Source organism: Eurytemora carolleeae, unplaced genomic scaffold, assembly GCF_000591075.1.
Source record: "Eurytemora carolleeae unplaced genomic scaffold, Eaff_2.0 scaffold975, whole genome shotgun sequence".
Classification (NCBI taxonomy): Eukaryota; Metazoa; Arthropoda; class Copepoda; order Calanoida; family Temoridae; genus Eurytemora; species Eurytemora carolleeae.
This window is the reverse complement of record NW_019396863.1, coordinates 30,064-55,491: the sequence shown is the minus strand read 5'-3', so window position 1 is coordinate 55,491 and position 25,428 is coordinate 30,064. Positions and strand designations below refer to the sequence as shown.

At 31.4% G+C, this 25,428-nt stretch overlaps 2 protein-coding genes across 2 annotated transcripts in view; both read left to right on the top strand.

Moving 5' to 3' along the window:
* Nucleotides 1–7,946, top strand: part of LOC111709500 (transmembrane protein 62-like) — a 20,618-nt gene extending 12,672 nt beyond the window's left edge. Inside the window, exons 7-9 of the mRNA XM_023483182.1 lie at nt 3,666–3,718; nt 6,675–6,735; nt 7,841–7,946. Coding sequence (XP_023338950.1) covers nt 3,666–3,718; nt 6,675–6,735; nt 7,841–7,946 — 220 coding nt within the window. The remainder of the gene's footprint in view (nt 1–3,665; nt 3,719–6,674; nt 6,736–7,840) is intronic.
* Nucleotides 7,928–25,428, top strand: LOC111709505 (transmembrane protein 62-like). Its single transcript, XM_023483188.1, has 16 exons — nt 7,928–7,994; nt 8,460–8,506; nt 12,286–12,404; nt 13,527–13,626; nt 13,935–13,978; nt 14,402–14,451; nt 15,930–16,009; nt 16,942–17,098; nt 17,338–17,418; nt 17,521–17,592; nt 19,067–19,139; nt 19,433–19,529; nt 21,670–21,783; nt 22,302–22,347; nt 23,607–23,656; nt 24,710–25,428. The coding sequence occupies exons 2-16, from the start codon at nt 8,461–8,463 to the stop codon at nt 24,802–24,804; spliced, it is 1,224 nt and encodes a 407-aa protein (XP_023338956.1). The 5' UTR covers nt 7,928–7,994; nt 8,460; the 3' UTR covers nt 24,805–25,428.

The window sequence follows — 25,428 nt, the reverse complement described above, 5'->3', positions numbered from 1 at the left end:
GATATTTGATATGTTTATTCTTCCGTCCTATTGAACCAAGAATAAGAAATACAAGGAAAAGGTCTAATGAATCTTCTCATGTATCGTTGTACTTTTAGAGATGAAAAGAGGTTGGCTTTAAAGGGACATACCGGCTATGTAAGGTAGTTAAACTAAGTATGCAGTGTTGTGGTCAAGTATTTTAGGATTCATTTGAGACATATAAAACTTTTTAAAGGTCTGTAAATCCTGAGTTTGAGCGCAAAGTCGATGTTCAAAATCGTACTTTTGGGTGAAAACGTTTTCAGAATTTTTTTTTTTAATTATGAAATAACAACGACAAATAATTTAAACAAAATTCTAGAGTAAAATAATAAGTTGTTTAGGAACAGGTTGAGAAAATAAAAATTTACTGTTATAATCGAAAATAAGTAATCTTATTTAATTATTACTTTCTATAATCTCTCTTTAGTTAAGAAATGACATTTGAAGAATTTGAAGAAATCTGCGAAAAAATTCATAGAAAATAAGAAATTCATTTTAATAATGAAAAAGGAAATAATTAACTTTGATTTATTGACAAATTTCTTTCGAGAAATATGTTCCTAAACATCTATTTAGTTTACTATAAGATTTAATAATTAAAAAAACCGATTCTGTAAACGTACCCACCCAAATTCATGATTTTAAACGTCGACTTTGCGCTCAAACTCAGTGATTATACATCGTGGACACGTTCTATATGTCTCAAATGAATCCTAAAGAATCTGTCCACATCACTGCTACTCAGTTTAACTACCTTACATAGCCGGTCTGTCCCTTTAAAGGGACTTTAGGCGTTAAAAAAGAAAACTAAATTATTCTTTCATAGTCTAAATAATTTTCCTGTTGTATAATTGCGCGTATCACTTATGGAGGGAAACCACAATAATTATTTAAAATTATTAAAATTCCTAAATAGATTTCAAAATTATAAACATAACTAAGTCATTCTTGGTTAGGCGAATTGCGCATACAGACCTTTAAAGATTCTGTATCCATCTTTACATTTTTCTTATTGTTATGTTTTTCAAATTTTATACTAACTTTTTTTTTAGTGACATAGTGCCGTAAGAATGTTAAAATGGTAAAATGGTTTAATATTTACATTATATGCAGGATGTCCCCCTCCCCCCAAAAAATAAGATGAGAGCCTTTTTATGCATTTAAGAGTCAAATAACGTTTAATGCTAGAGAGGTCTTATTTATCATATTTTTTTCCAAAGCCTTATTTTTGTTGTAAAGAGGTTCAAAATATCTTTGGTTCGCACAGGTTATCTGTCAATTTGTGGTACAGTCTATACTAGGACTGCAAAGGTTGGCCCAGCGCGGAAATAATTATTAATATAAACATACAATGTGTCTATGTGTACATTGTAAATACAGGGTGGCCAAAATTGTACGGATTTTTTTTCAAATTGTACGGATTGTACGGATTTTTATCCTGGAAATACACCGTTTTTTAATTTTCACTCATTCCAGCAAGTTTTTCATGAAAATTTCAAATAAAAAATCTCGTCAAAATGAAGTTAGTTAAACTTATTTTCTGCATTCTAAATAATATTAGATTGATTAACGTTTCAATTGACAATCAAAATTCATTCATAATTTTCAAGATCCCAGAAGTGTTCATTTGAAAATATGTTTTAGAAGTGTGCATTTGAGAATATGTTTATCTATCTGTCTATCTGTCTAGCTAACTGTCTATTTATCTGTCTAGCTATCTGTCTATCTATCTGTCTATCTATCTGTCTAGCTATCAGTCTAGCTATCAGTCTAGCTATCTGCAGTCTATCCATCTGTATATCTATTTGCATGTCAGTTTATCTATATTTTTATCTATCTGTTTATATATCCTATCTGTCTCTATGTTTATCTATATGTGTATGTGTCTATCTGTTTCTCTGTCTATTCATCTGTCTATCTATCTGTCTGTCTGTTTATCTATCTATCTATCTGTCTCTTTAACAGATCTGAGAACATTCTCTCAAGTTTCCTCCGTTTATCTGTAAATCTTTTCATTTTTAGTTTAATATTAACTTTCTTTTAATTGAGTGTGCAACCCCTGTACCACGCTATTTTTAATATCTAAACAGTTTTAAAAATTAGAATCAACGCTCTTTAGTTCTCTGGTTCTCTGGTTCTCTGGTTCTCTGGTTCTCTAGTTCTCTTGTTCTGTATTATCTAGTTCTCTAGTTCTCTGGTTTTCTGGTTCTCTGGTTCTCTGGTTCTCTGGTTCTCTGGTTCTCTAGTTCTCTTTTCTCTATTCTCTAGTTCTCTAGTTCTCTAGTTCTCTAGTTCTCTAGTTCTCTAGTTCTCTTGTTCTCTTGTTCTCTATTATCTAGTTCTCTAGTTCTCTAGTTTTCTAGTTTTCTAGTTTTCTAGTTTTCTAGTTCTCTTCTTCTCTAGTTCTCTAGTTCTCTAGTTCTCTAGTTCTCTAGTTATCTAGTTATCTAGTTATCTAGTTATCTAGTTATCTAGCTCTCTAGTTATCTAGTTATCTAGCTCTTTAGTTCTCTAGCTCTCTAGTTCTCTAGCTCTCTAGTTCTCTAGCTCTCTAGTTCTCTAGCTCTCTAGTTCTCTAGCTCTCTAGTTCTCTAGTTCTCTAGTTCTCTAGTCACCTATTTCTCTAGTTCTAAGTTATCTTGTTCTCTAGTTCTCTAGTTCTCTAGTTCTCTAGTTCTCTAGTTCTCCAGCTCTCTAGTGTTTAATAGTAATGTTTAACTTTTATATCTTTGCAACCTTATGTGGTAGACTTTTGTTATTATAAGCTGTGAATTCTGCCAGATTAATTAGGCTTCGTTTCAAAAACTAAAGGTTTTCAGGTTGCAAAGATAAATGTATTTTGAAATTGAGTTTAAGTTGAGTTTTTTCAGTTGATCTTATTTTTTTTATTATTTCCGGGTTCTCATCCAAGCATTCATATACCTACCGTAGTTTTTACTACCAGGAATTGTGTTGAATAATATTTTCAAAAATGCTTTTATTTTTCTTAAATGTACGGATTGCAGGGATTTTTTTCGAAAATTGTACTGATTGTACGGATTTTTTCGAAAATTGTACGGATTTTTTTAAATGTACGGATTTTTTCCAAAAAATGTACGGATTGTACGGATTTTTTTTTGAAAATTGTACGGAATGTACGGATTTTTTTTCGAAAATTGTAAGATTGTACGGATTTCTTCTGAAAATGTACGGATTTTTGTACGGATTTTTTGGCCACCCTGTAAATATAAACATACAATGCTTCTATTTGTACATTGTAAATATAAACATACAATGCTTCTATTTGTACATTGTATATATAAACATAAATGTTTCTATATGTTCATTGTAAATATAAACATACAATGTTTCTATTTGTACATTGTAAATATAATCATACAATGTTTCTATTTGTACATTGTATATATAAACATAAATGTTTCTATATGTTCATTGTAAATATAAGCATACAATGCTTCTATTTGTACATTGTAAATATAATCATACAATGTTTCTATTTGTACATTGTAAATATAAACATACAATGTTTCTATTTGTACATTGTATATATAAACATAAATGTTTCTATATGTTCATTGTAAATATAAACATACAATGTAATTAACTGTGAATACAGTATTTAATCTTGATGTATATTGTAGGATACGTAACCAGCAGTACAATTTTGTTGGGATAGATGCTACACTTGAAACAGGAAATCAGGATACTTGTTTTAAATCTCAAAAAAGAAAATACGTTTTTTTTGTTTCTTTCAATAAAAAACAGTACTGGCATTAAGGTAAATAAAGGAATTTTAGTCCTTTTTATTCCAAAATAAATAAATATAGAACGTACATCAGATTGATAAGACATCTTTTGTATTTTAAGAATATATGAAATGCGTTGGTTTGATTGTTTATATGACCAGAGCTGAAAACTTTAGAATGGTGGATATCAATATCATTGCTTGATCTCCTCTTTTTATTAATCTCCAGATTAAATATGGCTTGTTCTCCTCTTGATATTAATCTCCAGATTTATTAACAGATCGGGATTAAGGATATCTTATTCTAAAGTTTTCAGCTCTGAACTGAAAACTTTAGAATGAGATACCCTTAATCCCGATTACTTAATCTGAGTATCCAATGGACACACTTGATTTTCTTCTTAAACCGTTCTTTCTTGGATATAGTAGAGAAAAATCAAAAACCGGTTTTTCTAAATTAGAGAGTCCCTCCCATTTCTGTAAATAATCTTAAATGGCGCGCAAAATTTCAATTTTATCGACTTTATATATGCCACTCTGATTGGTTGAATTTTATACACTTTTCAGGATACAAGTACAAGATTAGATTAGTCTCGATATTAAGAAAAAGAGAGGATCACGCATTAATCTCGATATCCACCATTCTAAAGTTTTCAGCTCTGGATACTAATGTTAAGAGGGAAAATGATTGTTTTATCTTTATGCATGTACAACTTATTCCCAGTTTTTGGGTTCATCCAACTTTTTAAATTCTCAACATTGGGTTGAATATAATATTCTTAATGGTTGGCAAACATCATTTGTTCTACATTTCTTACAGAACAGACTTTCTGCAAAATATATGAATAATTTTTCAGTTATTCAAAATTAAATAGGCCATCCATGTTACCACATCAAATCTATCATTGAAAGCAATCATGTTAGGAGGATTTTACTCCAAAAGGTTTTCATGAACAAAAATGTCTGAAATGAAGCAATTTTAATGGAGAAAATGATAAGTTATCTGTATGCCGAGTCCATTGGCGCCTGATCTAATCAGGGTTTAGTCATGTGTTTGGTGTCTATTCTGCACCAATATAAATAGTATGGCGGTTACGTCTATCTTTCTATCTATCTCATTATCCAATTAGAGTTATGAATCCTTCAATCGGCGCTATCAGTAAATGGAAATATTTACTTCCACTGAAACTATAGTGCTAAGTAAGAATGAAAAAGATATTGTTGTATTTATCCTAAAAAGAGATAAATTCTGTTTATTTCCTTCCTTGACATTGTTGCTTTAATCTGTATGTCAGTTTTATAACCCACAATTAATAATTATCAATTTTCAGATATTTTTAAAATGGTACAAGCTATACAAATCAAGTCTGGGGGTGGATAGTAGGACATCCCTAACAGACTGATTTGATTTTATCTCCCGTTCGTCGAGACTAAGGTTTAAATGTAAATCGTGGATCGAACTCCTTAAAGGGGGGGGGTTACTTGAATCATGTAACAACCTTCAACACTATAGTTCCTGTAGAAGTAAATATTTACATTTACTGTTATAGCGCCGATATAAGGATTCTTATCTCTAATTGGATAATGAGCTAGATAGAAAGATAGATGTTACCACCATACAATTTCTATTGGTTCAGAATAGACACCAAACACATGACTGAACCCTGATTGGATTAGGCGCTATTGGACTCGGCATACTTAAGTGTCAACAGGCCCTTAATTTCTCTTCTATAATTCTGTTCAATGTTTTATTAGTCTTCAAATTATTTAGGTCAGAAGGGTACAAAAGATATAATTCAGAAGGAAGGATTAAATTAAATGTTCTTGCAAGGTTTTGTTGGCATCTGTTGGTTTCCAGTGAAAGGAGAATATTTTCTTCTAACTTTAGTTTCAGTATAAACCAGCTTTACATTTTCAACGGAAAATAGAATATTTTATCTTTTTTACCAGAGCCCGCGATTTAATAAATTCGGGAAAATACGGCTCGGGTCTTAGCTGTCGTTGGGCTTTATTTACGGCTTATCTAAAGATAAGAAAATTAGAGTTTGAGGCAAAAACTCCATTCCTTTTGTCAAAAAAAATAGCTAGATACAAAACTGTTATAACTTTTTCTCATTTTATGGTTGTCCGCAAGGTACAATAAGAAGTTGATCAAATTTATCAATATATATTAAGTAGCTGATCAAATATAGCAATATATATCAATAAGAAGTTGATCAAATTTATTAATATTTATTAAGGAGCTGATCAAATAAATTCAATATATATCAATAAGAAGCTGATCAAATATAGCAATATAAATCAATAAGTAGCTAATCAAATAAAGCAATATTTATATCAATAAGAAGCTGATCAAATAAAGCAATATATATCAATAAGTAGCCAATCAATTGTAGCAATATATATCTATAAGAAGCTGATCAAATATAGCAATATATATCAAGTAGCTGATCAAATATAGCAATATATATCAATAAGAAGCTGATCAAACATATCAATATATATCAAGTAGCTGATCAAATATAGCAATATATACTAATGACAAGTTGATCAAATATAGCAATATATATAAATAAGAAGTTGATCAAATATACCAATATGTATCAAGTAGCTGATCAAATATATCAATATATATCAAGTAGCTAATCAAATATATCAATATATATCTATAAGAAGCTGATCTAATAAAGGAATATATATCAATAAGAAGCTGATCAAATATAGAAATATATATCAATAAGAAGCTGATTAAATATAGTAATATATATCAATAAGTAGCTAATCAATTATAGCAATATATATCAATAAGAAGCTGATCAAATATAGCAATATTAATCAATAATTAGATGATCAAATATATAAATATATATATATAAGTACCTGGCTGATGAAACATATCCTGTAGGACTAAGATATCCGTTTAACTTTGTTGGAGATATCCCTGAATCTGAACAAAACCTAATCAGGGACCATTCTATACACATTAGTTAATAAATAGGGGGGGGGGTAAAGGGGGTTCATCCCACCTGGAAAAATAAGGGAATAATTATAGAGAGGGGGCCAACTTTTGGTCCTTTTGATTTGATTTTGAAAATGATTTTTAAGGCCACTTTGGTAATTTTTTCATCACTCGATTTTATTTAAATATAAAGGAATTGAGTCTTTGCCACAATTTCAAATTTTCTAACTCTTGTAACTTTGCAACCTGATGGTGTAAACCCGTGATATTTCAAACTTAGATTATTTGATCTAACAGGATACATACTTTGAAATAAGGTTGCAAATGTATATAAATTAGGAATCAGAGTTTGTGGCAAAGGCTCAATTCCTTTTTAGAAAACGATATGATGTTGATTTTGGTCTAAATAAACTGGAAAAGCCTAAACTTCTTTTAAGCTAAAAATCTAAATAAATAGTTTCTTTCTTTTGAAAAATATAAATCCTTCTCAAGTTTAGAACCTGGAGTTAAAGAGAGTCAATTCAACTTTTCCATTTAGTTGTATAATTGTAATATTTACACTTCAATTCAACTCAGAAACTAATCTGATTTAATTCCAAATTAATTTTATATTCTTTTTATTTCTGTTCAAGGTTTAACTTTCTTTTGAGTGTATAATTAAATATTTCTAATAGCTTCAGGGGTATTTTTCTGCATAGTTTAAAAGAAAAAAATTCTTTAAAAGTCAAAAATGAGGATCACAATTTTTTTTGTTATATTTTCTCAAATATTCGGTTAAGAAAACCAAATAGAAATTAATAATGCCAATTAACAAAAGAACCTATTTTGTATACATTTTTTAAAATTCTATAGTCGTCCGGAGTAACATGAATAAATTTTTTTATTATTTTAAACTTAATGTGTAATTAATGGTTTCAAATGAAATCAGGGGTTTATATTTTCTTTAATAATTATCCTTTAAAATCCTTTTTTTTCCCATAGACACTTATTTGAGTTCGAAATTTCGGTTAACTAGATGCTTTTCGGTAAAAGGTTTTTCAAAAGGGTTTAAAAACCATCAATGTTGTACTTTTATGTTTTCCCAAAAATGCAAGAATGGAAAACATCTGAAGGAACTTGACGTCTAGTATAAACGCTGAGGATGTAACAATATTTTTTGGCCACTATCTTTTCTTATTATTGTTGTTATTTGTAGTTTCTGTTGGATACTGTATCTGAAGGTCTAGTGTATCTGTGTGGACATCTTCATGATCTAGCATTCTTTAGGAATAAACTCCATACATGGATATTATTCTCAATTATTTCAAATATTCAAGATCATATCTATAGTAAAAATTACTCTCTTTAGATGTCGCTTTTATGCTTTTTTTATGCACTGGTCCATAACATTCTCAAAAAAATGTAATTTCAAGTGATAATATTTATATAGTGTCTTAAATGATTCACAACGGGTAACTGAATATTTTTCGTCCAGAATTGAAATGGAGAAAATTGTAAGAATTAAACACTTTATTGGCCAGATATAGGTTTGAAGGATACCTTTGTGACTAGGCTTTATAAATGGAAGTTACTTGGAATTAGAACGGCAGCCCCGTTAAATATATGGAAAACTTATTTTCTTCTGTGCATTGAACCAATTAATGTTTATAATACAGAAAATTTAAAGTTCTTGAAACTTTTTGCAAAAATTAGAATCCCTAGTTTTCCAGCTAATGGAGATATTGTGTTTAGAATGCATACCATGTATTCACTGCACGGAGGAGACAATCTAGAACTAGGACTTGACATTTTCACAAATTGAAATCTAATTTATCTATCTTTCTAGTATGTGGGGGGGGGGGAGTAAACTATATGCATTTATGTTAATATTTTACAATTGTATATTCTCGTTATGCATAACAGTTGAGGTAAAAGTGGTCTGGGTATTCAGCTCTTCATACAGTCTACTCAACAGATTAAATTTGTAAAGGAGTTGAAACTTGTGTACCTTTACCAGGCTGTCATCTTCCCAGACTACATTTGTTGCCTAAACCGTGCTGGGTTGACTCTATACTAGGTAGTACAGACTGGACAGTAGGAGGGAATGCATATACAGTACATGTTGTGCCGGATCATGTACCGGATATGGTATTCGCTTGCAGTGCTCACTATTGAAGCTTAGCGCAATTACAATCAAAACTTTTGCCCTCAAAAAACAAAGAAACAAGGAAAACACTGAATAAAATTTTTAAACTTGCAAAGTTGCAAAAGTTGTGCTAAATCAACATTTTTCAATTACATGTTGCATTCGTCTGTTCTTTTTCATTTATCTAAACTTGCTGGTAATCCTCAGTAAAATAGACAAATTCTAAATTGATCATTCATTTATAAAACTGGGTTAAAACTGCATTTTCAGATATGTATCATGTTATATATCTCTTTTACACCGAATCCATGAATATATTTTGGTGGGCAAATATATAGAATGTTTTTTACCCATTTTAATAGGTTTAAACAAGTTAGATCACTATCAAGTTAGTTTTATGATAGAAAGCTGAATATTAAGTTGTGCAATATGGAAATTTTAAACTTTAAGATTCAACAGTTTATTAGACTAAGCTTGGTTTCCAAACTTCTGGAGAAAAGCTCTTTCAAAGTTTTCTTTTGAAGTTAAACATAACTTTAGCCAGGTGCACAATGCTGCACAGCTCTTAACCTCGGTGTACTGTACATGATTTTAAGAGTATTGCAAAGGATTGTAAGTGTACTGCAAATTAATCAGTGTAATGCAAATGATTAAAAGTGTGATGCAAATGGATGAAAGTGTACTACAAATGTTTCAAAGTGTACTGCAAATGATTTTAAGCTTACTGTTTATTACGAAAAGGTACTACTTATGAATCAAAGTGTACTGCAAATTTTTAAAGTGCAAAAAAATGATTTAAATTGTACAGCTTATGATACACAGTGTACTTCAAATGATTTTAAGCTTTCTGCTTATGATCAAAGTGTACTGCGTATGATTTAAAATGTACTGCAAATGAAACAAAGTGCAATGAAAATTATCAATGAATCAATATGTACAGTTTAATTATTTAAAGTCCACTACAAATGATTCAAAGTACTTCTAATGAGTAAGATACTGCCCTACCACTCTTATTTCTTGACATTATCACCTTGAAATTTGTTTGCTTTTAAGGAATTTTAAGTAATTTTTTGCCAAAAAAAAATTATTCATAGAGTAAAACATGTGTCACATATTTGTCTAAAACAAAAAAAATATTTTTAAAATTTTTCAGAGCTTTCTTGACATTTTTTTTCAAACCTCACCAGCAACTGAACTACATATGAAAGTTGGCGGTCTAATTTCTTTTTTTTTCAATGAGCTGCCCTTGAAAAATTGGACTATAGACAATGAACTGAACATGCAATGCAACCCTATACCTTAACTACTTTTTCCATTTTTAAAATGTCAATATAAGTTCATATTTAAAAATATTTGTTATGCTACAGTGACCGGTAGTCGATTATATTATTACAATGAAGACGACTTTCTATTTCAATTTTGATTTAAATCAAGCTGTTAAGCAGCATTGGTACACATAAACATAGAAGTCAAGAGAAGCTTACAATTTAAAAAGCTTCTCTTTGATTGTTGTAAACTTTTATTTAAAAAAAAGCTTGTTAATAATCGAAACTTTAATAAAAAAGTCGTCTTTGTCGTATTGATATAATCGCCTACCACTGTATTCAAATGGAAACAAAAGAATTACATTAGATATAAAAAGAGTTTTTATTCTTAACTGTTCCAAGCTTTAAGAACTTTTCCCCATTTTACCATAAAACCATTTCCAGAAGAGTGATTGAGAGGATCTCTCTACTTAGTAAGTTATGGGACTGATTGATTGCAAATTGCAGAAAAAAAACTTTCTTTTCTTTTACAATTGGTCGTTTTGCTTTAGCCAGGGGAGTAATTGACCAACTAACCAACATTTTTGATAAAATGTATGTTATTTTTACTGTTATGTGTAGTTTGTAAAATAGACGTAAAATCATTTATTAGATTTTATACGTGCCACGCTTCCAGAGTGCTTCTCGCCCAACGGTGACAACTTTTTAAAGGCAAATTTCTTAAATTCTGACCATCCCTGGGTATGTGAGGTTCTACAAATGTCTTTGGGTGGACCGGTTTAGCCGTTTTGACGTTTATTGAATACAAACAAACAAACAGACAAGCAAAGTATGTATTGCGTGAACATTTTTTAGCTTATTTTTTAGATACAAATCTATGTATGGCATTAACCTAAGAATCGTAAACTTTTGGTTTTAATTTATACTTTTATGCGTATGAGATAAAATTATGTCATGTTAGGTACGGTCTTAAAGTTCACATTTTATTTTCGATAATTATGAAATTGGTCCTGCTTTTCTCAAATTTTCCTATATTTACATTTAGGAGCATTGTAAATACTAAAAAGTTTGAGAAGCACTTTCCTTAATAGATTCTGCTTCAAGAATTATAAAATATTTGCTCATCACTTTAACTTATGTATGTTTGCTCAGTGAAAGTGCACAATAGCGGAGAGAAACTATATTCGACATTCCTAAATTTAACATAAAGTTTGAAGTTGTTTTGCATCTGAGGATTAGATTATAGATTTAAATATTATTCCTTCAGCAGGACAATCACAGTTGTCAAATATATATCACCTTGATCAATTTCCAACCCAAGATTACAACACGATTAAATTAATCGTCTCTTTGTAAAATAAATTAAACAGAGTAGAGGGACTGTAATTGTGACTAGGGTTTCCAGCGAAAAGGAAAAAACGTTTCGCGAAAATCAAGCATTATTCACGAAATTTTGTTTTCTCGCTTTTTCCGCGAAATTTCGCTTCAATCTGTTTCGCGAAAAAAATGCGAAGATTTCGCGATAAAAATAATGCGAAAATTTCGCGAAAATAATAATGCGAAAATATTTTCGCAAAATTTTCACGATACAAAATTGCGCAAAATTTCACTTCGTTTTCGCTTCATTTATTTTCGCGAAAAAGTTTGCGAAATGCGACCGAAAATTTTCGCATTTTTTCGCGAAACGTTTCATTCGCTGGAAACCCTAAATGTGACCCTTTTTTTAAAGAGGGATATTCCCGATTTCAACGTTCCCTTTAAACCTTTGACCGATTATTGAGGACAGAGATCTCAGTGCATGTATCTCTTAAATGCTGTGTTAAATTAGAGTGTACGCTAGTGTGTACTGTGTGACCTCAAGGTGGATGAGCTCACATTTATTCCTGGAAACTCTAGAATATCATGTGTCCAACGTAATTATCAAAAATTGAAATGTGAATACTTATATTCTGCCACTTTTAGTTAGTAAAACATACTTCACTTAAATTTAAAACAGCTTGCAAAGAAAGTGTTCAACGATATCAAGTCAGTCAACGGTTTAAAGGGTATCGTTGTGAATCGGGTATTCTCCTCTTAAAAATGTAAGGTTGCTTGAAATTACGCTTACAGTCTCTTTAATTAAAGAAAAATTCCCCTGGAAAGTTTTTGAAAGAAAATGTTCCTGTAGAATTGGTTGATTGGAAAAGTAATCGAGGTTACCGTTTGCTAGCTGTCGATCAAGGATTCATTTCATTTACCGATCTTAGATTCAATCAATGGCCAGTTGTACTTCCAACTATTCCAAAGGTAGATTCAATCAATGGCCAGTTGTACTTCCAACTATTCCAAAGGTAGATTCAATCAATGGCCAGTTGTAATTCCAACTATTCCAAAGGTAAATTCAATCAATGGCCAGTTGTACTTCCAACTATTCCAAAGGTAAATTCAATCAATGGCCAGTTGTACTTCCAACTTTTCCAAAGGTAGATTCAATCAAAGGCCAGTATAGTACTTCCAACTATTCCAAAGGTAGATTAAATCAATTGCCAGTATAATACTTCCAACTATTCCAAAGGTAGATTCAATCAATTGCCAGTATAATACTTCCAACTATTCCAAAGGTAGATTCAATCAATGGCCAGTTGTACTTCCAACTATTCCAAAGGTAGATTCAATCAATGGCCAGTATAGTACTTCCAACTATTCCAAAGGTAAATTCAATCAATGTCCAGTTGTAATTCCAACTATTCCAAAGGTAGATTTAATCAATGTCCAGTTGTACTTCCAGCTATTCCAAAGGTAAATTCAATCAATTGCCAGTATAATACTTCCAACTATTCCAAAGGTAAATTCAATCAATGGCCATAGTTAAGGATTTTACTATTCCAATGATTGATTAACTCAAATGGCCAGCTGTCCTGCTAAATATGTCACAAGTTAAATTAAATCATTTGGCCAGATTGTAATTAGCTATTTCAAAGGTAAATTTCATCAATGGCTATTTGATCTGAAACCAAAGGTGAAAAATATCAATGGCCATTTGTTCTAACACATTCAAAGGTAAAAAAATAATGGGTAATTTTTCTGTCAAATAATCCAAATGTGAATTTAATCAATGCCCAATTTCTTTCCCAATATTTACCTTGAAAATTAATTGAAAGGGTTATATTTTTTCCGTTGCATATGCTTATCAAAACAAGAAGTATTTTTAAAGAATGACTTAAATAAAAATTAAAAAAATAAAAGAAAAAACTTCTTGAAATTACTTGTTCAGACCCCGTAACCGTGGCTGTAAAATATTTCCAAAGCTGAACAAAGTAATAACTATAAGCTGACGCTTCCCTATCAAAATATACTGGCAATAAAACTGAATTGTTCAAGATATATTGAGATTAATAAACTAATATAAACTTTGTTAAATATTTTTAGAATTCGGAGTTTCTGCTGGATTCAAAGGAACTAAGTTTAAATCCAGAAATGTTTAATTCTGTTCGAGTTCTTGTATTTTCAGACGCTAGAATTAAAACAGGGACATTCTTATTCATTATGAGTCAATTTACATTAAAAATATATTGAATTTTCTCTTTTAATTAAAGTTTGTGAGGGAAGGGTGGACTCCCCACCCCCTCCTCTCTTCTCTCCACATATCTCAATTCCCCATTGAAAACTTGCGGATTAAAAAAAATTTGAAAAAAATTCCACCCTGTTACAACCCCCTTTTATAAATGTTGACCTGCATTTTGCGAATACTTCCTTAGATTGTAAAAAATTTTGCGGGGTTGCCAAAAGAAATTTCACAATTCATTTTCTTTTTTAAATATGAATGTTTTTGATTAGTGTTAACTCAGATAAACGAAGAAACACCGTCTCAAGCCCAACAGGAGAGTTTTGTTAAATATTTATTTGCCTTTTTGTTTGTAACTGAGAAACGCCTGAACCAATTGGGCTCTAATTTTTTAGTGGCGACACCGAGAGAAGAGTTATTGTCGTTTCTAATTAAATAATTTTACCTAAAAAAAATGTCAAAACTCTCGAAATTCTTTTTTTTACAATTTACATCGCGGGTTAAAAACAACATTTAAAAGCTAGAATTGTTTCTTACAAACTTGTTGCGAAGCCTAGTATTACATATTTTGATTATTATTAAAATATTTATATCACACTTTTTTATACAACTTTTTTCAAAATATCTGTTAGCATAAGGAGTATAAGAGATACCTTTACCTTCACCACCTTATTTAGTTATAATTTTACGTTAATTTTGAAGTGATTTGAAAATAATTATTAAAACTCCTGTTCTATAGGTTGAAGATGGTCCCCTTTACTCCTCTAAATGGAACCCTGAAAACTATAAGTATAAATATAATTTCTGATTTATTCTTACATTGTGGGTGTTTTTGGGACTAGTGCGTTGCCCTTTAACTAGAGGAACAAATGTAATTAAAACGTTAATTTTTGTTACATCTCTCTTTAAGTTAAATGTACATACCGTGGTTCGTTTTTTTTCCCTATTTTCTTACATTATGCCAAATTTTGACTATGACAGAAAATTTAGACAAGCATCGAAACAAAACCAGTTTATTAATAGATAATAAAAGATAATAAAAAACGATCCAAAACTAATAACAACATTGTCTATAGGTAACATTACACACATATTCTGACGCTGCTTTGTGTATAAGATATATGTAAAAAATATTACGGGGGGTTAAATTTTACAACGATTTTATTTTTAATCTTGGGAGTACATGTAATAACAGTATTTAAATCAACAATAGATATTTTACATTTTTAGAACAAAGATATTCAATATACATCATACATGACATACTATTTATAGAGTCAAGAACACATAAAAACATTGTAGTCAGAGGCGTACACAAGGGGAATTTACCCCCCCCCCCTTTGACAAATTTCTATGTGCGCCGCCCCTGATTGTAGTATCTATTACCATACAAATTGTTTCATGGATTGATGATATAAAATGCTATATAGACACTTCAAAAAGAATTAAGTCCTTACCGCAAACTCAGACTCTTTAATCTCTTTATCTATTCAGCCCAATGCATATGTCGTAGACCTTAGATATTTCAAACTATGAAATCTTTTAGATCAAATAGTTTATGATTGAAATATCAAAGGTTTACATCATAAGGTTGCAAAGCTATAGGGATTAGAAATTTTGAGTTTTTACGGCAAGAACTTCTTTGTTAGAAGACACTTAAAGGGACTGTGAGCGTAATTTCAAGTGACCCTCCGTGCAAAGAGGCGAATGCCCGATTTACATTGGTACCCTTAAAACCTTTTTGTGTTCGTTGAGTACAGAGATGTATATTTAAACGCAAGGTTATATCGCAAGGAAAGTTAATTGCAGTTGCGTATACTCTGCGTACATATTGAAACCAGTTTTCTCTGGGCGGAATTTGTAAACAAGAATAGATAAATCAGTGTTCGTTTAGTATCCGAGGAGGTTAAAAGCATTAAATTTTGATAATTCACATAATAGTTTCCTATTATCTAAAACATTTCATTGATTTTTTATGTGAAAGATGGATCCCATGTCAGGCTTCGACATCCGTCTTGTGTTTACGTTACCGCTCAGAGACAGTACACTGCAGTACAAAAGATGCGTACACTCTGTAATAACTTTCCTTGTATTATAACCTTGTTTAAACTTATCTAAATCCGCTTGTATGATCAGCTGTAAATTCTTCTGTACACTGCGTAGAGTTCAGACTGTACGCAGTGCACTGTACCCTTGTAAATCGGACATTCTCCTCATTGCTTGTAGGGTCACTTGAAATTACGCTTACAGTCCCTATATATGTTTAGGACTGGACTTCATAGATTAACAGTGACTGTAACGGATGCTAGAAATCGAACTGAAGTTGTCCAACACTCGTTTACACTAGGAATATACTTTTTTAATAAAGTTATCTTCTTTTAAAGGGACTGTAGACGTAATTTCAGGTGACTTTTTATTTTTAGAGTGGTGTGGCTGTGGCTGTGACTGAAAAGGAATTGAGTCTTAGCCACGCACAAACTCAAATTTTCTTTGCAGCCCAATGGTGTAAACCTTTGATATTTCAAACTTAAAGTATTTGATCTAACAGAATTCATAGTTTGCGACATTGGGTTGCAAAGAGTCAATTCCTTTATCATTTCTATTTAGAAGTGACATGCTAATTTATCCTGCAGAGACAATGAATTTGTCAGAATTGGTTACTTTTTATAAGATTAAAAAAATGGCAAAACCTACCGCATTGTTGATTATATAAAGAGAATTGTAGGATATCGTTGTAAATCGGACATGCCACTCGTTCTAATGGAAAGTCACTTGAAAAAAGTCCTTTAAAGTGTTGGAGTAATGTTTCCCCAGCCTAGAGATATTTGTGTAAGTGTGGAAGATAAGATTTTCTCTCTTAATGTTCCAAGTGATGATAAATTGTTATATTTTATCAGTGTTTGCACAATTTAACAAGTCCTTTTATATCCAGGGGTATATAAATTTTAAATACCCCCCTCCCACACGGGGGGGGATGATTTCGATGGTCTGTGGATAAATAATTAAAAATTTGACATCAGCTTGCAAGTTTTTCCATCAATACTTTTACCCAAAATTTCAGTTATTTCCCCCAATTGAATAAGTGAATAAAATAAAAGAAAATTTTTTGCACCGCGTAAAAATTCCTAACACCTTGGGGGCAAAAATAGTTTTAAAGTAAATATAAACCCCTACTAATATCCTTCCCTCCGCACATTGTTGGAAAAATGGTCTGACAAACTAAGTGGCGAACTTTAAAACCTTTATTTGAGTTTGGATAAATGTATGATCAACGTTCAGATAAAACTGAAACTAGGAGGTTCTCCAGGTTTTTCTCCAACCTTGTTCTCAATTCGTCCTTCTCCACCCTGTTCCAGGTTCTGTTCGTCCTCTCCGCCCTTGGAGCAGTAACCAGCCTACCTCTGGTTCGTCTCATCTCAAATCTGTTCATTCAAAGGAACTGGACAAACGATAATCTTTCAGTTTCAACCTTCTAATCAGATTTTTTATCCTTTTGAATTTTAAATGTATATTTAGCATTTTATTTTCCTTCTTTTTTTGTCAAAATATTTTAATTAACATTTATTAAAGAATTCACAACTGGGGTTGTTTCATAATTCAAGAGAATTGTTTTTCTTTTCATGTAATTAAACCAAGTGTTAAGTTATATAAAGAAGTTTGTTTGCCCGGTCCCAGGAGGTTGCCCTCACTTCTCAGCAAACTTGTCACCTCGTTAATCAAATCCTGCCTTTTCAGAAAACTTCTCTATGTTTCCAGGAAATTGTTGCTTGAAATTTTAACTTTATTTTTGTCAAGATAAATGGAAAAGTAAGAAAAACTGTGACATTATAATTTGACAAACAACAGTTGTATTCCTAGCTCTAGACTATGCTTCTACTTCTTCACCCTTTACCCAGTATATTTAGCAGTTGGACCCTGGGTGGTCGGAAGGTAAAAACAGAACAAGGAACTTTTGTTTACCAAATACTTATCTCTTTTTAAAATTTACAAATGACAAATGTTTGCTAATTTATATCGTTATTTTTAGTTATTCTTTTTTGCTTTTAAAGTTGAAGTTAAGGTCTGATAGATTGATTAATAAGATTTTTGAAAGGATTTCAGGATTATAGGATTAAAGTTTTGCCAATATGGGAGGATTATAATGTGGGAAGTTGACGAGTATTATAGGATTAAAGTTGTGCCAATATGGGAGGATTATAATGTGGGAAGTTGACGAGTATTATAGGATTTAAGTTGTGCCAATATGGGAGGATTATAATGTGAGGAGTTGACGAGTATTATAGGATTAAAGTTGTGCCAATATGGGAGGATTATAATGTGGGAAGTTGACGAGTATTATAGGTTTTAAGTTGTGCCAATATGGGAGGATTATAATGTGGGAAGTATACAAGGATTATATGATTAGATGTGTTCCAGGAGTATGGTATGTGGATTAACCCTATCCCCGCTGGGGTACTTGAAAACCAGGATACGCTGGGGTCAATTTGACCCCCCCCCCCTCTAAATCCCATGTTTTATGTCCAAATATGACAAATGATACATCATTAGAAAGCTCTTGTGCTCTACTTTTAGAATCTGCAAAAACATTGAATTTTTTAGCGCAAAATCCAGTTTTATAGTAAAAATGTTTGCAAAAAAAAATTTGTCCAAAAAATGACAAATTATACATTTTTGAAAAGCCCTTGACCATGCCATTTCAAATATGCAAAAATTTTTGCAAAATTTTAAATAACCTGATTTTTAATCAAGAAAAACTAAAAATGTGCAAATTTCCTTTGACAGGTTTTTTGCAAAAAAATTGCAATTTTTTTTTCGCAAAACTTGTGCAATCCGTTTCCTTATGTCATAGGCTTTCCAAAAAGCTAAATTTTATCAAAATCTGACAAGTGAAAGTGGGTCAAAACAAAGATTTAGTTTGCTACAGGCAAAAGCAGTCATTCAGGCAGTGTGCCTGAGGACTCAGGCAGTTAGTATTAAAGCCCGGTTTTAGGCCTAAAGGGAGGGCTTTGGGTATGTAAGAAAAGTCAGAAATTTTCAACAGCCTCAGACCAATACTTTTTGAGTTATGTAGAAAAAACTACAGGGGGGGGGGTCAAATTGACCCCCCCCCCCAGCGGGAATAGGGTTAATTATACTCGGGGAGGAATACGACAACTAGAGGATTAGGATTCAGGATTAGAACACGGGCCCCACTCTCTACTAAACGGTCAATGTACTGCAGAACCTACAGAAAGCGTAGATTTGTTGAGGGTTGCCCAGGATGAGTGGATTGAATTAAGGAAGTTGGATAAAAAGAATGGATGAGAGGACATAATAAATGCCAGGATTAGATGATAGGAGGGTTTAGATTTTTGGAGGCTGATTTGAACAATACAGGGATGAATTATATTAAAATTATTTTTAGTATTATTGAGAGTGAATATGGAGCAATATTTGCCTGGGGGGCTCTAGTAGAAGATAAATTTGTACCAGCCCAGGTATACTTATTCTATTCTAGTTTTTCAAAATTTTCAATTCACAAAGATACCCTATCAGGTCTAATATCCAATGTAAACTGTTTATTTATGGGTGCCTGCGCATTTCTAGCTATAGAAACAATAGAGAAAATGTCAAAATTTCTTCAAATTATTGATTAGATTCAGGAAAAGAAACACTCTTTTTTTGAATTAACATCATTATAGTAAAAGTCTGGCTGTTGTTAGGTTAAAGCATTGCTTCAAAATTGAATTCATAATAATAATTCACAAATTTCTGCAACCTTGTATTCCAGGTTGGATTTTTGTATTATTTTCTTCAATTCTTGATAATACATCCTGGAGCAGTACTGGCTTGTGGCCATATTATTGACTCGAGAAACAGGTTGGCAGGTAAGAAGTATAAAATAGAAGGGAGATACAAGTGACGCGGCCCGCCCTACCATATGATTATTCATTATACACGATTTGCAGACGGTACTCCATTTGTATCAGAAATATTTGTCTGATGTACAATTACCGCGTATACAATAACCTATTCTAAATTCTAAGGCGGGCTGCGTCAGTTGTATCTCCCTTCTATTCCATACTCCTTGGTTTCAGAGAAACACATCTCGTGAATGTAAGTTTTGAAAAGCAGGACTTGTTTGTTAAGGACTTAAGAAGGGTGAATTTGGGAATTTTTTTTATAAAAATGTTCTTATTCACCCTGCACCATTTCTAGATTTTTTGATACCAAGATATAAACGAAGATTTGAGACTATTTTATTCTCAAACTCATTCAGATATTTGCTTTTTTTTTGGTAAAATTAAATCACTAAAGGAATCCAGAAAATAAGGTAAAAATATCCGTGTTGAAACACTGAGTTCAGAAACGTTAAAATTGGAAAAATTCTTCAGAAAATTAATGAAAAGCAAAAAATCATTTTTTTTGTTACACCATCAAAAATCTATTTGTTTTGGTATTAAATCAAATAATTTACAAGATATCGAAAAAATGACAAATGGATTGTATTCAGCAATTGAAGACCCATCTACCCTTTTTAAATACGATAATTACTAATATAAGTTATTTTTATTTTTTTATTTTTTTTTAACATAAATGTTGCCTCTAATTTGCTACTTAAAATTATTTTCGATGAAATAGTTTTTTTACCTTTTAATATACCGCACACATTTGTTTTGAAGATATTACGGAACTAAATTTACAAAAATATTTTTATGTCTTATAACATGTCGTATCTACGATATGTCGTGTCTATAAGTTTTGTCCCAACACAAGGGAATTATTAAAATTCTGCAAGTAGAATAATACGTACTCTACCTTTCCCTTTCATATAAAACGATGACATTTGGTTATGAATAAAATATTGGAAAAACAAAAGATATTGGTGACCAAAGAAGTAAAAACGCCAAAAATACATTTTATCTTAACATTAAATTGAACAAAAAATGTAAGAAAAAGAGTATCAACATAAAAAAATATGTCAAAAGGAAATCGAACCAAATATTCTTTTATTAACATTAATATATTTAAACAGTTCAGTTTTTTTATCAAACAATTTGAAATGCTACAGGGTGTCCCAATAAACATGGGAATTCCGTGACGAACTCGATATCGTCTTTTTAAATAATTCTTTGATTTAGTACAGTGATACCTACTGAGAAAGCTGCAATCTGTAAGAGATTCGTCTGCTATGTTCACATTTTGTTTGTTTATGTTTTGACTGCATACGGTTGTACTTAGTAAAACAAGAAAATTACAGTATACAAACAGAGTAAACTTGTCTGTCTTCACTGTTCATCTATCATCTATCTTCATTATAGACAGATCTTTACAGTCTTTTACTCTTTTCATAAAATAAACTCTAGCAGACATAATAATATTATGGCTTTTGAAATTAGGTAACACAATGCTAATTCTTAACAAAAACGATATCGAATTCTTCACTGAATTCCCATGTTTTTTGGGGCACCCTGTAGTTTAATCTCAACAGTTGGGGGTTTTTCCAGGTTACAGGGAAACGTTTTTAAAAATTTCTTTCAAGAGAAAGATTGATTAAATAGTGAAGTTTTTTCAAGTGACCCAGTATGAAAAGATGACAATGCCCGATTTTCAACGGAACCCTTGAAACCCGATCAAAAATGTGGAAGATATTGTCGTTTTTCAGTCAGTTTCTCCATTGCAGGAAATGTGCAAATTACTTTCGCAGACAAAGAGTTTAAAGAAACAAAGACATGGATATCTAATTTTTACTCGATCTGGCAAAGCTTTCAAGGACCATTTTTGCATGGAGGAAATTACGTTTATAGTCTCTTTACACTTTACACTCTTTCATTTTTCGTGAACGCTCTCTTTAAGTAAACCTGTATATATAGTTTGTGTATAATTCCCTGTAAGCTCCTACAGCATATAATTCATAATGTTTTAAATGTTAATGCATACTTTAAAAGAGAAGAATTTTAAATCTTTCTGAATCTATTGTTGACTATGACAAAGAAATATATAATAAAACAGAACACTTACTTTCAGACTCTCGCTGCTGGTTCGGATTCCAACATTGTTCAGTATTCTCTATTCTCCTGGTAGCCGGAGCACTTTCTATTCTCTTCTCCATCTCATTCTGGTTACAGTTCGGTCCATTAGGTGGGATACAGCTATAAACAAATATAATAAACAGGGTTTACTTTATCATTTCGTTACATTGCTTAGCTTTATTTCTATACCGTTCTTCAGAAGTGTATACTGTATACTGTATACTGTACGTTGATAAAAATTCGACAGATTTAGACTTTGAAAAAAATTGAATGATGAATGACTTTACTTTATTTAAGAAAATAGCGGAATTGAGCATTTGCCACAAACTCTGACTTTCTAATCCCAATATGTCTGCATTCCAAAGTCGTAAACCTCAGATATTTCAAACTATGAATTATGTTAGAGAAAATAATCTAAGTTTGAAATATCAAAGGTTGCACAGATTTAGGAATTAGAAAATCAGAGCTTTCAAAAAATCTATTCTGTTAAATCAACGATTTTTTTAGTTATTTATATTAATAAAAATCAAATTGAAGAAATTTGAAAATTAAACCGTAAGGGGATTTACCTTTAAGGTTTGTTCACCTTTTTTATATTTTCTGGATTGTCAATCCTTGAAATTCTAGGTTTCTTCGTTGGTCCTCTTTGTACCTGGTCTTATCCATTGTACGGGTAAGTTTTATAAACTTGTAATTACAACGACGACATTAATGATTAGTTAGAAATTAATACAGTTAACCATTCTTTTAATAGGCAAAGGAATTGAGTTTTTGCCATAAAATCAAATTTTGTTAATCACTATATCTTTGAAACCCCAAATCGTAGACTTTTGATATTTCAAACTACGAATTCTGTTAGATCAAATGAACTAAGTTTGAAATATCAAAGGTTTAAAATTTCAGATTCCAATAATGAAGGGATTTGAAAATTGGCAAAAACTTAATTCCTTTATGCCCGGTGAGAAATGTTACAATCTTGTTTTGTTGAATGGACCGTTGAAGTAATTTCTAGTGACAGTTTGACACGTACTTTATAGTGTGCTATGCCCGATTAACATAACAGTACCTTGTAAACCTATAGATATAGATGTACCTGAAGATTGATTGTTTTTCGTTGCGGTTTCTTATCATAATTTGTTTGCGGATTTATTAAGCCGAGATAAGGAACGAAGTTGACCGAATTTATCTCTTTTTAAGAATCCTTGACTGATCAAAGAATCCTTGACTAATCATAGAATCCTTGACTGATCAAAGAATCCTTGACTGATCATAGAATCCTTGACTGATCAAAAAATTCTTGACTGATCATAGAATCCTTGACTGATCTAAGAATCCTTGACTGATAATAGAATCCTTGGCTGATCAAAGCATTCTTGACTGATCATAAAATCCTTGACTGATCATAGAATCCTTGACTGATCATAGAATCCTTGACTGATCATAGAATCCTTGACTGATCATAGAATCCTTGACTGATCAAATAATCCTTGACTGATCATAGAATCCTTGAATGGTCATAGAATTCTTGACTGATCATAAAATCCTTGACTGATCAAAGAATCCTTGACTGATCATAGAATCCTTGACTGATCAAAGAATCCTTGACTGGTCAAAGAATCCTTGACTGATCATAGAATCCTTGACTGATCATAAAATCCTTGACTGATCATAGAATCCTTGACTAATCATAGAATCCTTGACTGATCATAGAATCCTAGACTGATCATAGAATCCTTGACTAATCAAAGAATCCTTGACTGATCATAGAATCCTTGACTTATTAAAGAATCCTTGACTGATCAAAGAATCCTTGACTGATCATAGAATCCTTGACTAATCAAAGAATCCTTGACTGATAAAAGAATCCTTGACTGATGAATAAAGTAATTAAATTAGGAAAACGTACATCTGAAATTTATCCTTTAATTTCAGGCTAATGATATTCCTCTCCTTTCGTGTAGAGGTTCCTAGTAAATACTCAGGTAATCAGAGATTTTAACGGATATGTTAATTTACAATAATTCTCAAAAGAAATACTCGCATCAAAATCTAATTTCTAATCTTTTACTTTTGCAACTTGAGGTTATACCAAGGAGGTCATAGTGTATAGAGGGATGATGTACGCTAATCCTTTACTTTTGCAACTTGAGGTTATACCAACGAGGTTATAGTGTATAGAGTGATGATGTACGCTAATCATTTACTAATTTTATAGGCCATAAACTATACCGAGAGCGTACTGCATATTTGTTTATTATAAGGAGATTCTGGCCTAACTTATAGTATATCTATATTAGTAGACAGTTGTAAGTGTACAGTACAGCTAACTGAGCACACAGGTAGAGAACTATCATCCACCTGGGTTATACTACCTTTAATATTGTGAACTGTGAATTCTGCTTGATCAAAAAGTCAAAGTTTGAAATATCAAAGATATTGAAATTAGAAAACTAGAGTTTGAGGCAACTAAATAGGAAGTTGATAGATGGGACAATATATTACCTCTTGAGTTTTGCATAACCACCGAGAGCACATTGCCTTCTGCTAACCAACATCACGCCGACTCCATCGTTCGCTTGTAGGTTAATGTCGTTATTCTACAATTCTATCATGAACACAATAACAATTCAAAACGTAAGTTAGGCGAAATTATTGGATGGAGCAATTTGTGCCTAGAAAAGTTTTACTCTGTTTTAAATCTTGATTTTATATCGTGTGAAATTTAGTCCCTGAAACCTTTTTTTTTATTTATAAAACCCCACAAAAAAATTATTGAACTGATTGATTAATGAATCAATATTTCTCTGTACACTGTACGGTGTACAGCCAATTAATGATTGTCGTCTGATTTTTCTATAAATTATAAATGTATTCTGTAATTTGTATCTCTGTATTTCTCTGAAAATAAGTCCATTTTTTGGGAGGAGTAAGATCAGTTTTACGTTAAAAATCAAATGTAAAAATCCTCAGCGACAAAAAGAGCGAATACGACAATTTTTTCGCTATTACCGTATAATTGATATATTATTGTGTAGGTCTGTATTTGACTGACCCTGGTAAGAAGACGGATGATATCTGTCTGGAGGAAGAGGAGGAAGATGAAGAGGGACATCTACGCCGGGATCCTTAGTATTTAAAAACTGAAGTGACGTAACGTAGAACGCGACTCTTTGAAGTTCATGTTTCTATGAAGAACAAGTAAAATGTGGATAATGTTTACTCGTCTGTAGAAATCTGGTCACATGTTTTTTGGGGGGAAAAACAAGATGGCCGTTGTCCGCCATTTTCCTGCATCAGTTTAAAAGCGATCTTAAACCATTTACCGAATGTATTTTAGATTCCTAAAACATTTTTAGATAAAAGTTTAAAAGATATCTTTCTCAGTAATCCTTTTTTATTTGAATACTTTTAGTATTGATTAGGCGAGCATACATATTTCAGATGACTCTCCATTACACTTGATTCATTTTATGATTGCTATTGCATTCCCCATTTCAGTATTGTTAAAAAAAAACATACTTATTGATTTATTTTTTCATTGTGCGTGCATTATAAAAAAAACAAGAGCTGTATCACTCCATTTAACATAAATTAAACAAGTTTGATTATTTTTTCAAGCTTATCCTGACATTTGCTTGTTTATAAAATATTAAATTGTTCTATTAAACTGTGATCTTTAGTTAGTATTATTATTTCTTCATTGATTTGCCTTAATTTAAACTCAGTATTCTAAGTAAATAAAGATGTACTTCTC

What these genes read in the sequence shown, in the direction of transcription:
- LOC111709505 (XM_023483188.1), top strand. Translation starts at nt 8,461, where the DNA reads ATGCATACCATGTATTCACTGCACGGAGGAGACAATCTAGAACTAG. An exon ending in GGACCCTGGGTGGTCGGAAG is followed by an intron (nt 17,593 to 19,066) that starts GTAAAAACAGAA and finishes AATTATTTTTAG; the next exon opens with TATTATTGAGAGTGAATATG. An exon ending in TGGTCTTATCCATTGTACGG is followed by an intron (nt 22,348 to 23,606) that starts GTAAGTTTTATA and finishes CTTTAATTTCAG; the next exon opens with GCTAATGATATTCCTCTCCT.